Genomic DNA, 15,041 nt, shown 5'->3' with positions numbered 1-15,041 from the left:
TTTCTTTACTGCAGTCTTATCACTGTTTGAATATAAGAATATACTCAAGGGAATATAAGCTAAATATCTTCCATTATATTATATTAATTATATTATTATATATGTCTGATAAGTTTTTTCAAGGCATATTTAGATGTGAATATCTATATGCTGGCAGTTTAACATACAGTCATTTTAATCATTATAATATATTTAAAATGGATTATATTTAGGCAATAAAAAGTGGAAGTCATAAATCTTAAAGGGAAACAATTTTCCTCTCAGTTAGGTAACATGCTACATAAATCTAATCTAGTGTTGACCAGAATCTTTGAAAGACTTACCTTTCTAGATAGAACACACAGGAACAAGAAAATGAACATCCCTTGGAAAGCATTGCTGACTGTGAAGAGGTAAGCAGTCACCACGGAGGCATGTGCTACGTGGAGCACCCCGAAGACCCAGGTGGTCCCCAGGAGGAAGAGCAGGGCCAGCGCTCCTCTGGCACAAGACCTGTAGTGTGTTTGAAGAGTTTCCATTAAAACCCATGAAGGCCCATGGAACCCGCAGTGTCGCACACATCCCACATAGGCGGAAAATAAACATTTTGTGACCAGAAGGGACACAAATAACTAAGAGGGTGACAGCTGCCTTGTGGTTTGGTGAGATAGCCTTTGGGGTAAATATGCTCCTGCTCAACCTAGAATGTGTTTCAAAAATTAAAGTCTCATCATTAAAAAGTGTACTTTTTTGAAGGAAATACTTGATTATAAAATACTTTAAACTGGTATACTGCAGTATGCAACTTTTGATTTCATATCTACTGTGACAGTAGTCCTTGAAGAGCATCCTGTGTGGACCTGTGTCATCGCGCGCTTAGCTCATCAAAAGCAGCTTCTGGCTTAGTTTTAAGTTCAAAAGTGACGAAAGCATAGAATATAAATCTAGAATTTGTCATTGTTGTTGCTTTTGCAAAGTAGTAACCTCAGAAAAATAAATTCATATTAAAACACCAGTGTCTTAAAGTTTAAGGGAAATATGCACACTGTATTAACCCATCCATATTTTTAACTGACTGCCAGTGACTTCAGGTAAAACAATATTGTATCTTTCTTACTGGGTTCACAGCCTTGAAAATGAAATTAGGACACTTTCTCTCATTCATTTTTAGTTGAGCCATTACTGTAGCTGTTTTAGCAATGCACCTCAGAAAACACACCATTCTGAGCTTTGCTGAAGCCGGAGCAGGACATGAAGCTCAGGCTTTTGAGGATTAAAAGGAAATAATTGCTAAAACGCTTGCTAAATCACAACTGTGCCTCTTCCTCAAGTGTCAGAACTGCAGCATGCAGGAGTGCTCCCCAGCAACAAGAGCAGCAATTGATTTCCACAGCCCTACTTCAGCATCTCCTGAACAAAGCGTTTCTAGGGTCTTAATAAATCAGTCTTAGTGAGAGAGTAAAGGGAAAAATAATAGCAACATGTAAACTCTGAACTGGAAGAAAGGTTTCCTCAGCTCTGAGTAACATCCGACAAAAAGAAGTCATTAGGATCTATTTTTGGCTTAAAACAATTATCCTTTTTGTTTTAAATGGGGGTACATTTTAAACAGTGGATTCACTTACCATTTGATCTGGGATGCTTACAAGTTTAACATGTAGTACATGATTTTTAAAAATATATATTTTAAATATGGTAGAAAAACTTAGTCTTAAGGAAAACACAGTCCCTCAAAGTATTAGTTGTTTAGGTGATTAAGGGACTGGGAGCACTGATGAGTGGTTGAATACCTGCCCTGAGTTTGAGTCTGTGTTATTACCCCAGAGCCACAGGGGGAAAAGAAGAAGAGAAGAAGAAGAAGAAGAAGAAGAAGAAGAAGAAGAAGAAGAAGAAAGAAGAAGAAGAAGAAGAAGAAGAAGAAGAAGAAGAAGAAGAAGAAGGAAAGGAAGGGAAGATGTTGATAAACATCTACACAATTTCACAACCTCACTGATGAGTGGTTGAATACCTGCCCTGAGTTTGAGTCTGTGTTGTTACCCCAGAGCCACAGGGGGAAAAGAAGAAGAAGAAGAAGAAGAAGAAGAAGAAGAAGAAGAAGAAGAAGAAGAAGAAGAAGAAGAAGAAGGAAAGGAAAGGAAGATGTTGATAAACATCTACACAATTTCAGCAACCTCATACCTTATGTTCTCACAGCAGCTTACTTCTGGTTTCAACCCAGCTGTGTGGCGAAACACTTTGTACATGATAACTCCGAAGGCCAAGAGATTAACCTGTGGAGATACCTTAATGTTAAAAAGGAGATCACTTTCGTAGTACATTCTGATTTACCTAAACGCAATAAACAAGTAGTAAGGATTTCGAAAACAAAAAGCACAAAGACTCATGTGACACACACAGTTGTGTGTGACTCTGAGGCAAGAAGAAAGTTTCCCCTGGTGTTACAGCTATGTCTACAGACTGGCCGATACCATCCATTTAATATGAGCCTTAAGATGAATTTCGATTGTGAAACTTATAAGCATTTGAGAAAGTAAAGTTTTGTTCACAATTTCTTTGAAAAGAAGTTTGGGTGATAAGTCTCATAACCCTTTGGAAATTCATCTGGGAAGAATACACATGAAATTAGTAACTTAGTGAAAAACGACACTTTTTTACAGCTAGAAGAGTCTGGAATGTACTTTATTTAATGCAGTTAATCTAGTCATCTTGTCCCGATATTACTCCGAGATATATTTTCCTCATGTTTAACTTCAGAAGCTTTCAAAATATTGATAAATGGAAAAAAAAAACATCGTCAAAAATACATTTTCTGCCCGGTGTGGTAGTGCACACCTTTAATCCCAGCACTCAGCAGTCAGAGAGGCAGGTGGATCGTTCTGAGTTCGAGGCCAGCCTGGTCTACAAAGCGAGTCCAAGACAGCCTAAGCTAATGCAGAGAGACTCTGTCTTAAAAAACCAAAACCAACCAACCAAACAACAACAACAGCAAAAGAAAACAAAACAAAACAACAGCAACAAAAAACCACCACTACCACTACCAACACCACCAAAAACATTTTCTTGATAGACTTATTCTTTTATTTGTATTTTATAGTTGGTAAATGCAATACTCAGTTTGTTATCTCTTACTGTCACAAGATTATGAAAATGTGTTTTCTCTTCTCCTCCCCCTGTCCCACCCCCTGTGGTTAAAAAAAAAAAAAAATGCCTGCATGTGTGGAAGTGCACCACATGCATGCAGTACCTGTGCCGTCCAGAAGAGGGTATCAGATTTCTGAACTGTAGTTAATAGTGGGTTGTGAGTTACCATGTGGGTGCTGAAAAATGGAGGGTCATTTCAAAGATCAACCAGTGCTCTTGACCACCGAGCCATCGCCCCAGCCGTATTTCCTGTTTTTTGTTTTGTATTGTTTTTTAAATCTTGAAAGTCAAATATGCAGTGTTCAAATGATAAATGTAATCTATTCTATGCTATATAAGTAACAAAATATTAAACATTATGCTATTAATGCATTATGTTTTATTGGGTACATATTAACTAAACAAAATTTTCAAAATACATTTTGAAGTGACAGTAGCAATGCAATATTGTAATTTTAGGCAGTTCTTATATTAGTAACTTAGAACCTAGCATTAGAGGAGGGTTTTCCCTATTCTAAGAGACGAGTTCTTTATTTATTGTGTCTGATGCTGTAGGTGAAACCCAGGAACTTGCACACATTAGAAGAATGTTCTACCACTGAGCAACATGTCTTATATCCTAAGAACTTTTGTAGATTTTCTCAGAATTCAATTGAATAATTTCTATTAAAACAATATAAAAATGGGCCAGAGGATTTCACATTGCCCCTCCCCAAGGAAAGGTCTTTGAGATGAACTCTTAAAGGAAAAAGGGTTCTAGTCATTTTTTTCTGCTTTCAACTGCTCATTACTTTTAATTACATGATTAATTAATTCCAATTACAATAATACTTCTATTAAAAGACCCTGGGAAATTGCAGAGGCAGGATAAAGCATCCTTAAATTGGCTTAGTTGACAGTTTCACCCTACTTGGTTGTTCAACCAATGAACTGAAATGTCAATTTAATAATATTTAATAAATACCATTTAATAATTATAAAAGTATATGTAACATCTTATAACTTTTAAAAACTATAGTTTTGCATAAAATTAGAGAACACTATGGTTAATGTCATAAATACGTGCATATATATTTTCAGGTAATACAAATATTTCAAAATTGGTTGATATAAATGATGTCTGCCACACTTGCTTTGAAAAATCTTCAAATCATTTGATGATGTGTTTAGAGTGAATTTTTGTTAACCACAAAGAAAGAGCTATAAGATACACTAAACAATTAAGAATTTGTTCATACATTAATAGATTATTTAAAATATAGGCTAAAGATTTTTTTTTACTCCTCTTCCTTGTAAACATGATTTTGAGAACTCAGAAGTGCACATAAGCTTCGCATATGCCCTTTTTTTAAAAATGCTGGACAGGGAGAAGAAAACAGACCTTTCAGAAATGAAAAAATACACTTTTTTTTTTCTGTAAAAAAGAGGAAATGTTCAAAAGAAGATGGAGGAGGAGGAGGAAGAGAAGAAGGAGAGATAGGAGGAGGAGGAAGAGGAAGGGAGGAAGGAAGAAGAGAAGGAAGAAAAGAAAGAAAGAATAACAACAACAAAACATGTGGTGCTGGACACGAGAGGTTAATCCTTATGACATAAGCTCACTTCTCTTCAAATGTAAAGGCACAGAGTTTAGACATCTTTATCCAAAGGTTTAGTACGCATATAGAAGTTAATCAAAAGCATCACGAACACCTCAAACATATTATTATTGTTATGCACTGGTGGCACAGATATCTGGGTGTTAAATCTTGTTCCTTTTAGGACTTTTCTCAATGGTCTGAATTATCCAGTGTTAGACAGCAGTGAGAGTTTGATACATAGCATACATATTCATGAATAAAACTGACATGATCTTTTGTTGTCGGGGATTCTACTAAGAGGAGAGAATGTAAACAGATAATGTTAAGATGCTTATCAACTCGCTAAACTGTCTGTAAGTCACAGGTGAGACTGTTCGGAAAGGCAAGATGCTGCATGTTAGTGTCAGGCATCTTCAATTATAGGTCATTAAAGAACTAAAGGAGGAGGGAGGAGGGAAAGATGCCATATGAAGGAAGAAACACGAGGTAGAGGTGGCTGTGCTGTGAACACAGTGCTGTCACATGAGTTATATGCATGAAATAGAAAGGGACAATTTCTTTCCTCTTTTGCAAAGCCAGTGCTGCACTCTGTAGACTAGGCCAGCCTTGAACCCATGATCCTAACATCTCAGCTTCTCAGATACCGCACTGTAGATATGTTCCACAGTTTCTGGTTTTGCAATAGTTTGGCACCTATTTTTAATACTTCCCCCAAATAATGTCTATGCCAGAAGGCTAAAATAATTGTTAAAAATTAACAATTCTAGTCAGAGGAATAACATTTATAAATAATTTGAATTTTTCTTCAGTTATTCAAATGTACTATTTCAACATTATGTTGGATCATATGGTGCAGCAATATAAACCCAGTTGCAAAGCCTACATTTATTTGTTTACATTACTTGTACAAATTTTTGTCCATAAATATATCCATTTTGTTAAATTACTTTGCTGTAGATTTATAAACCATAATAAGAAATCAATATCACTTAAAGGCACATGGCCATATGTACTTAGGGATACATATGAAGTTTAAACTCTGCAGTTTATATGGAACGGCAAAATATTAAAAAAAAAAAAAACACACACATCGTGAATCTGAGTGGAGTGGAGGCTCAGTGGTAAGGTTACAAAGATTACCTTAAAACAAGTTTATATAGAGCTAAAAGTTCTGATAATAAGAAGCCTTTCATGCTTACCCCACAGGCCATGACTTCTGGGTAAAGCAGCCTTGCATTGTGAGTCAAGTAACTATTAGCACAATGTTATTAGCACTATGTTATTAGCACTATGTTATTAGCACTATGGCGATGTACTGGTGCCTATATGGCTATTATGGAATTGAGAGCCTCAGTAGGTTTTTAATACAAATACAACACTCACGTTAATCTTAATGAATAACTTCATTTTCTCATTAGCATCGACCTAACCTAACTGAAGAGCATAGAGACTGTGACTCTGACACAAACATAAGGGAACTGGAGTTCATCATTGTCTCAGTTGCAACTCCTTGGACGTTGATGCCTACGTGTTCATTTCACAAGTGCACAAGGACTTTATAAAGGACTAACTAAGGACTTTATAAATGGACACTCACTGTTTAGTTTGCCTTAAAAATCTAGACTAGCTCCAGGCTGCCACTGCAGCCTCCAGTGCCCCTCTACAGAGATGAACCGGACACAGAATCTGCATGGGAAACAGAACAACATGGGCTTGTTGCTGTGTGCGGGAAAACAGAAGAGAATGAAGGAAAGCTACGAGGAAACTCAACGTGAGGAGAAGCTGATGCCGAGGAGTGCTGGTTTGAATTTAACTGCATTTACCCTGTGTAAGTGGTGTGTATGTACACATGGACACAGTCATCTATTTTTAATGTCAGTATTTCAATACTTGGAACATGCATTCTGTTTGACAATCTATTTCAACAATTCTTTAAGCAGTCTTTTTACTCTTTTAAAATGTCTTTTTTTTTTTTTTTCTAAAAGGAAATTTTAGTACGTGAGCAGACCAGAGAGCCAGGGATAACTATGAAGTATTTAGATCTTCAGATCCCTTCAACCAAAAGGGCTTCAAATCGAAACTGAAAAGGCAGCATTTCAGTCAGTCATTTTTCTTTTCTTAGTCTTTTCTCAATAATTGATGAAGCCATCTATATGCTGATGTCAGTTCTCACTGAAAAGAATCAGAAAATCTCCTTTGTAGCATTTTTAGACTCTCACACTAACTTTTCATTATATCAAACAAAATCAGGGTCATTTAAAACTGTGTCATGGTTACAACTTACATGCCCTTTCAAATAGCTTTAACACCTTTAGACAAACATGCTTCTTCCCTGAACATATGAACTCTATCGCCTACTAGTGTCCATAAAAACATTTATTCCTTCCCAATACTTAGACCACTGTCTAAATAATGAAGCCGCTCAATCTAAGGGGGAAAAAGAGTGTGCAAAAAGTTGCAGATTTGCCTTTTATCTGATTTTATATTTATTGTTTTTCCCAGTTGGAATAATCTCTGCAAATGCTTCAGTTAGATTGTAAACCATACACTGTATCAGAAAAACTGGGGTATGTGGTAAGCAAAATGTCTTTCAAAAAATTTCCATATTATACTCCTGAGTCCTGGGACCTATGAGTGTGGGGGCACACACACACACACACACACACACACACACACACACACACACACACACACTGATGTTTCAGGTGGAATCAAGGTTATAGATTCTTGTATGGGGAAATGACTTATTAATGCCATCAGGCCCAGTCTAATCATATGAGTCTGGAAGACGGAAGATGTCTAGCAGAAGAGAAAACAGGAAAGCTGGAACTTCAGGAAATAAATGGAGGCATAGATGCTGGCTTTGAAGACAAACTGGCTGTGTGTGGAGGTCTCTGTGATGCCTCTACAAACAGAGAATGACCCCTAAAACAGGCAGAAAGAATCTGGGGCTTACATTCTGTAGTCACATGGAACTGAATTTGGTCAAGAACATGAAGGAGAGCGGAAATAAGCTCTACCCTGGAGCCTGTGGTAGGGCTGAGCTCTTGGATTCAGGACAGAGACAATTGATCAATGCTCTACACATTTCAGAGCTGAGTATCTGTGAGGCACATTTGCTTTTTGTGAGCTGAAAACTTTGGTAATTTTTATTGCACCAGTGAAAACGAAGACAAATGTGGAAATCTTCAAGACTGTGTGTGCGCGTGTGTGAATGTGTGTGTCATAAATATATAAAAATGTGCATACAAGCATCATATATGTACAGTTAACATATATAATGAAAGACCCTCTGATTATTGATTATGTTTAAGTAAAAATTGGCAGTCATACAATATGCAGTCATTTATCATTGATTCATGTTTATTATTAATGTTCTATGTGTTTAAAGAATAGCTATTTATGCAAGATTTTTCTTATTTATTATTTGTGGGTTCTGCTTCTCGGCTTCTTAAAATCAAATGATGAAGATTAATTATTATACTAATAACTGACTTTCTTTGCAGTGTGTCATGCAACTTGTTCTTTTCAGTTCCTTCCAGTTTTCTTTGTGCTGTACATTTATTTCCAGAGTTGTCAGGTGTGCTAAATATAAATGATATATCTAATTTAAATGTCAGAAATAAATGACTATTTTGTCTAACTGTTCTCCATACAATATTGGGGAGACATACAACTCATCATTTATTTAATATTAAATTTGTTTGACATAGTTTATTTTGTATACTAACCCTAATTTTACAAGCTTTCAAATTCACACCTGAATTCCTGCATCACTGAGCATATGACACCTTAAAGAATACTGCAAGGATGTCTCCCTCTCTACAGAGGCAAGTTTCTAACAGTATTAAGAGAAGGTGTCAAAATATGAAGGGTAATCCAGACGTAGTGACACACACACCTTTAGTCCCAGCACTTGGGGCGGCAAAGGCAGGTGTATCTCTGTGAGTTCGAGGTTAGCCTGGTCCACAGAGCAAGTCCAGACAGCTGAGGATACACATAGGAGCCCCTGTGTGTGTGTGTCGTGGGGGGGGGGGGTGCCCGGCTACTCTGAGGTATAGGGGAATGGATTTACAGAGAAGAGGGAGGGAGGGCAGGGCCAGGAGGACAGAAGGGAGGGACTATGATTAGACGTAAAATGAATAAATAATTAATTTTTAAAAACAACAAAAGTATGAGGGGATAACTTTTCAGACATGTATGTATGTGCAAAGAACTGTTCACATGCTCCAAAATTAGGAAGTAGGTAAAAGGATATAAAGTCTTGAGTGCAAGAAAGAAAGCACATAAATTTGGCAGCATGCTTTCCATCTCTGTGGAAACTTCTCATGGTGTGTGGGAATGCTGTCCAGGAGGCAAGGGATTGGATCGGTGAACTCCTTTGTCAAAAAGTCATAATTTGGCGCTGGACTTGTGATTCAGTTGGTAGAGTACTTGCCTAACATGCACAAAATCCTGGGTTTTACAGCTAGTACCACATAACTGGCTGGTGTACACACGTGTCATGTCAACACATGAGAAGTGGAGGCAGGAGGATCAGACATGGATGTCCTTCTCAGCTACATAGTGAGGCCTTGGGATATATGAAGTCTTGTCTCAAAATAAAGTAATGGATTGAAATAAAATCTGCCAATCCTAGAGGTAAAGGGAGTAAAGGGTTCGTGAAAGTACAGAGGACTTAGGGCATCACGGCATATGCCGCCCCACTCTCAGCACTGTGAAGTTAGGTGATTAACCTTTCTCCAGCACAGGCCTGACCAACACCATGCGCTCCGTCTCCTTCAACACTGCGCTCAGAATAGCCGCCTCAGGAATATCTACCAAGTTAAAAGCTATTCCTGAGCTAAGACAGCAGCAGCACTGGCCCAGGAGGGAGTGGACTTCAGAGAAAGGAGACACAGTGGACAAAGACAAAGACAAATGTTGACTTTCCAACACATTGAAACTCAGGCTGAGAACAGGTACATTCAAGAAAATTCTAAGCATCACAAGAGAAGATCACGAATAGACCACTCCGGGCCAGTGCATCTTCTCTGATGTTATACTAATCTCTTGAGATTGACATGTTAGTAGGCGGCTGTGTTTCCCCACCAGGCATTGCCTTCTGGGAAATGTAGTTGGATGAACAGTTGAATTGAGAGTATGTATCATTTTACAAGTACTTATAAATGGCTGTAAAACTGAGATTCAAGAACTATGCCAAAAATACCCTTTAAGCACCAATATTCACTGAGTGAATATTATTCACATCTTGTGTGATAATACTGGCCATCACTTCTTACTTATTCTCCTATTATAATTATAGATTTATAACTGATGGTGACAGGTGACATTACTGAATTTGTTTTCCATTTAGGACAAGAATTACAAAGAAATTAAATAATTTACCAGAGATTATGACTAGGAAGGACCAGAGTCAAAATTCATTCCTAATAGGTTTCAGAGTTTATGCTACCAAATATTTTACAAAACTATCAAACTGCAGATGAAATCAGCAGAGAGAAGCTAAAATGATATTAAGACTTGACATGTTAATCACATGGGCATTTATTGTAGAACTGGCCAAGAGTCCGTTCATTATTAGTTTGTGCTCATTCAAAGTGGTCAAACCATCAGTGACAGAGCCTGGCTCATGGATTCCGGGGCTCAGTGTGCTGAGAGAGCAGGTACCCTCTCAGGCTTCCAGAGGGGAGAGAAGGTGCTGCTAGCCAGCAAGAAGGCTTCCAGAAGGTACAGCTGGATTATTCTTTGCTTGTTCCACTGGCATTCGCCAAAGTGTGATGAAAAAAAATGTAAACATAATTTTAGCACTGCAGCTGATATTTTCCTAGGGATAATTAAGCTTTCACACTTGTAGGAGTGCCTATAGTGCCCCTACCTCTCCATGTCATAGGAAGTCCCATGTCACATGGGAGCTGTTCTGTAGAGGTCTGCTCCTCAAGGTAACAGGGTCACCTTGGGACCTCTTTGTATGTTCTTGAAGATAGCATCTGGCATAGATGTAGATGCGTTGTCCAGTTGCATTTGAAGTTTCACAATATCTAGCTCAGTACATAGTTTGATTTATGTCATATACACATCTAGAGGTCTCTTTACGTGTGCCCTACTAATTCGTCATTTAAACATCATGTTATATGGGAGATAGTTAATTAAATTAGTATGTTGAATAAAATCTAATGGCGGTTTAAGTGTATTCATTCTATAATTTAAGTTACTCTAGTAAATTTAGTAAATAAAATTTCAAATGCCAAGGACAGCATTACTGAAGGCATGAAGGGGTATTGGAACTTACTCTCTGTGGTGGAGTTGAACATGGATATTGAACACATCTTTTTGAGGCTGGTGTCAGGGAGCCTTCTAAATGGAGCAGGACTGGAATGCATCTCAGAGGCTTGCCTAGGTATGCCCACATCTCTGGCTTCAATTCCCAGCACGAAATAATAGCATTGATCATCTCTATTTATCTACATAATTAAACTATTGTATTTATAGTAAATAAGTTTTAACTTCAGATAATGAAATTCAAATATTTTGATGGAATGTATGTCAAATGCACAAAGTTTTTCTTTCATGTTTAATTCTTTAACATTTTTCAAGAATGCTTTATAATGCACATATTTGGCATAGTATAAGGCAATGCGCATAAACCACTATATACCTAAGGTTTTTGAGAAGAGCTGTTCACTAAAGCGTCTGCTTTCTTACTGACGACACAACTTGCAAGTAAAGCGCATGCGTCTAGAGCAGCACTGGAAGTCAGTTCCAGGCCTGCAGTAGCTGGACACTTGGTTGAGCTCTCCTTATTTTTCTTTCTTAGTACATAAACATGAGCAATATCAATGTTTATCTTACAGATTTTTGTCTTTAAAATTACACACTTAGTGGAAGGTTTTTTGAATTATGCTCAAATATTTAAGTGTCCAACAAATAGTGAGTCAACAATTGCTCTTTGCCTAGTATCCATGACACACAAGATTAAAACTACATTTATTTTTTCCTTCATGGAGTCTCAAGGTCAGGAATGATGACTAGTATCTAAGAGGCTCAATATTCACTCGTTATGTGAATTAAAAATAAAGTTTCTATATTCGAGTAACCTTAATTGCCTGTACAAAGAAACCACCAGCTGATCAGCCATTAATGAACAAATGTGTAAAATGATTATAATTTGTCTCACATCTTGATGATTTTGCTAGAAAAGTTTCTCATTAACACTACATTATTTGAACATAAAAGAAACAGTAGAAACAGAGACATAAATCATCAAAATGTGATGATTCTGGAGTGTAGTAAAGTAGTGAAATCCTTGCAGAACATTATCTAGACCCTGGGTTTGATCTCTTAAGTGTCAGAGTAAAAGAAAACAGAAACAGATACATTGTGAATTAGCAGAAGACACTGACCCTCTGTTAAGAACTGAATAAGGCCGCAGATGTGCAGAGTGGCTGGAAAGCTGGAGTTCTACATCCGGGACCTTAAGGATAGACAAGGGCATCTTCTCTTGGCAACCAGTGTGAGTGTGGGCCCATGGTGCAAGGTCACTCACTAAAAGGAGGCCTCGATACAAGGGTAAGGCAAAGCTAAAGCTTTTGTGACACATTTGTCCAGATCTTTCCTTATTAGTATACTTCCCCCTTCCACCCCCAGCTACTTTCCTAAGTTAGTTCATTAAGGGCTTTCCCCCCTTTATTTACTATGGCTAAAATTTTATTCTCAATCATCTTTGATCTAACGATCATCTTTGGCAACAATGTAATGATTTATAATTCATATTTTATCATGTTTCCATTAGAAATGTTTCCATTAGGCATTTGATGTTTGAAAAAGTATTTTACCTATTTGAATCAGGGTATAAAGCAGACTTAGGGAGAAGAGAATGGAAAATTTGTAAGCTGGAAGGTAAAGTGGCTGTAAGTGACTGTCATGGAGTCATTGTTGTAGCTAGTTTTAACTATAGTTAGTCATAGTCTGTGGAAAATACTAAAATGGGAACAAAAGTGAAGGAGAAAACTTGTCTACAAAGAGAATTATTAACAGTTGTTCATTTCAACGCAGAAGAGAAGACGTACAATGAATTCTCTTTTTATCTGCTTCCAGAAATGAAAGGTTCTTCTTGTATACACACTTGAGGAATAAAGTGTGGCTGGGAGTTAGTAAAGCCGCAGCACTTTGCATAAACCTGTGCAGTTACTTGACTGTGCCTCAGAATTTAAGACAGACTTTGCATAATTAAACTCAAAGATAGAATATTCAAAATCATTATAAAGATTTTTTGGTTATTTTTAATTATTTATAGGGGTGCATACACAAGTGTAGGTGCTCTTGAAGACCTACGATGCTGATCCCCGGAACTGGGGTGGGGGGCTACCTGTCTTGGGTACCAGAAAGCAAACTCAGGGCCTCAGGAAGGGCAGTGCATGCTTTTAACCACTCAACCATTTCTTTAGCGTCACACCCCTGGAAAGTTAGTTTTTAATCTAAACAGTAAAATAGAAGCAGTATAAGACTGTTCCCCAAATTCCTTTGTTTTCCTTTAATTTTTAAAGGCTATCCATTTTCTTCTGATGCTATTTGCAGTTGCTGTGTCATAGAGTTGCTGTCACTATCCTCACCTACGTACTGGAGATGCCATGCAGAAAGGACCCGCTGAGTGCTCCCATCACTCCTCATGTTGCCTCTGAGACCTCTGACACTGCCTGGGCAGAGCCTTATTTTGTCCAGTTGAATGTAACTCACTATACTTCATGTCTTGGTCAAAACACACCATAGATATTCTCACTGGCCAGAGACAGTAACCTTTCTTAAAGAGAAAGGAAATAAAGTAAACCTGATAGGCTTTAGAAAAGGCTTCGAGGTGTATGTGTGGTCTCTGATCAACAAGTTCATATTATTTGTTCAACAATAAGACTTGAGTGAATACTGCATGCTGTACCTTAACAATACAGTAGAGAAAAATCCGCAGTGTTTTGTGCTCACAGAAGAGAAACACTGACCAGTCATGAATCAGATATGTATAAGAATTTATACACATTGTAATCTGGAGAAAGCATACTGTGAAAGCAAAACATAAACTTCTATATTTGAAAGCTTTAGCAAATTAGGCAAGACTTCCTTTAGGCAATGTTTGAATTGAAGCATACAACATGAGTAAGGGAGGCCCGGTGGCACTCAGAGAAAGGACAGACAGGCTGCCAAGATGAGACATGATAGCCTGTGATCATATAGTCGGGGAGGAGGTCCCATTCGGTCACTGACATAGGGGAGGGGAATAGAGTGAAAGTGGGAGGGAGGGAGGAACGGGTGAATACAAGGGATGGGATAAAAATTGAGATGTAATCTGGATAAATTAAATAAGTAAATAAATAAAATTAAAAAAAAATGAGTAGGACTTAACTAGGAGAAAAGATCAGAGTGATTTGAGACAAAATGGCTCCACATATAGAGAGGATGCAATGGAAGGTAAAGAGACGGCCTGCTCAGCAGACAGTGTGGTTAAACACAGAGAGCCGAGGTGAGGAAGCTGACCAAATAGGTGACGAGATGCAGTGAGTCTTTTGGAAAGTGTCTGCATGTCGTTGTTGGACTGCGGTGATGAGCAGTGTTTTGCTCAGGTTAGCATTCAGTAGACATCATATTAAGAGAAATCTGATGTAGTATACCCCCAGCATCTGCCGTATCTGCTGAAGTACTCTGTGCAAGTCATCCATGCCAACTACATTCCTTTTCATGTGGTTTAACATGCATGGTAGTTACCAGGTTCACTGAAACAGACACTGGTGATTGAGTAGCAAAGGCTTGGCATGGCATTATGGTAAACCACATAGGATTTTATGACAAGTATTTTTTTTTCTTGTAAAAAGACCTAATTAAAACATAATTTTCTAACAAAGCCATTTTATAGGTTTCTTACATGACAACACTATTTTGAAGTATTTTTATAAGACACTATTACTCTCAAATGGCTCTATGGTTTGAAGATAAAGAAACTAACAGGGCCAACTCTTAGAATAAATCATGTGCCATGTTATTGACTTGATCCCAAGAACAACATGAAGCCAAGAAAGGTTGCAGTGGAGCCAGGCTGGTGGAAGGCATCTCTTAGTTCGCGATGACTAGGCAAGTGCCCTGCATCCCTCTCAGAGACCGGTCAGAGTATGTGTTTGCCTCCTGATTAAATTAAAAAAATTTTAAAACTTCATCATGAATAAATTCTTGAAGGTTTTATGAGTTATATATCAAAGATAATATAAATGATTTGCTTTATTGTAATCAATCCACTTACAGAAATTTATCTGCTTCTTAAATTATAAATAGTTGAATCCCTCTGGGCATGAATAAACAGAT

At 37.6% G+C, this 15,041-nt stretch overlaps 2 protein-coding genes across 4 annotated transcripts in view; both read right to left on the bottom strand.

The window, feature by feature from the left end:
• Fubp1 (far upstream element binding protein 1) overlaps window positions 1-15,041 on the bottom strand; it is a 909,332-nt gene that overhangs the window by 721,245 nt on the left and 173,046 nt on the right. The window lies entirely within an intron of this gene.
• The window catches only part of Adgrl4 (adhesion G protein-coupled receptor L4), a 95,442-nt gene that overhangs the window by 189 nt on the left and 80,212 nt on the right, over window positions 1-15,041 (bottom strand). For both annotated transcript variants that reach the window (XM_051166040.1, XM_051166041.1), the window contains 2 exons: window positions 2,158-2,249; window positions 324-492 (listed from right to left, as the gene is read on the bottom strand). In XM_051166040.1, the coding sequence (XP_051021997.1) occupies window positions 324-492; window positions 2,158-2,249 (261 nt within the window). The remainder of the gene's footprint in view (window positions 1-323; window positions 493-2,157; window positions 2,250-15,041) is intronic.

This window comes from Acomys russatus, chromosome 23 (assembly GCF_903995435.1).
Source record: "Acomys russatus chromosome 23, mAcoRus1.1, whole genome shotgun sequence".
Classification (NCBI taxonomy): Eukaryota; Metazoa; Chordata; class Mammalia; order Rodentia; family Muridae; genus Acomys; species Acomys russatus.
The sequence above is the reverse complement of the archived record's forward strand: the minus strand, read 5'-3'. Positions and strand labels throughout refer to the sequence as shown.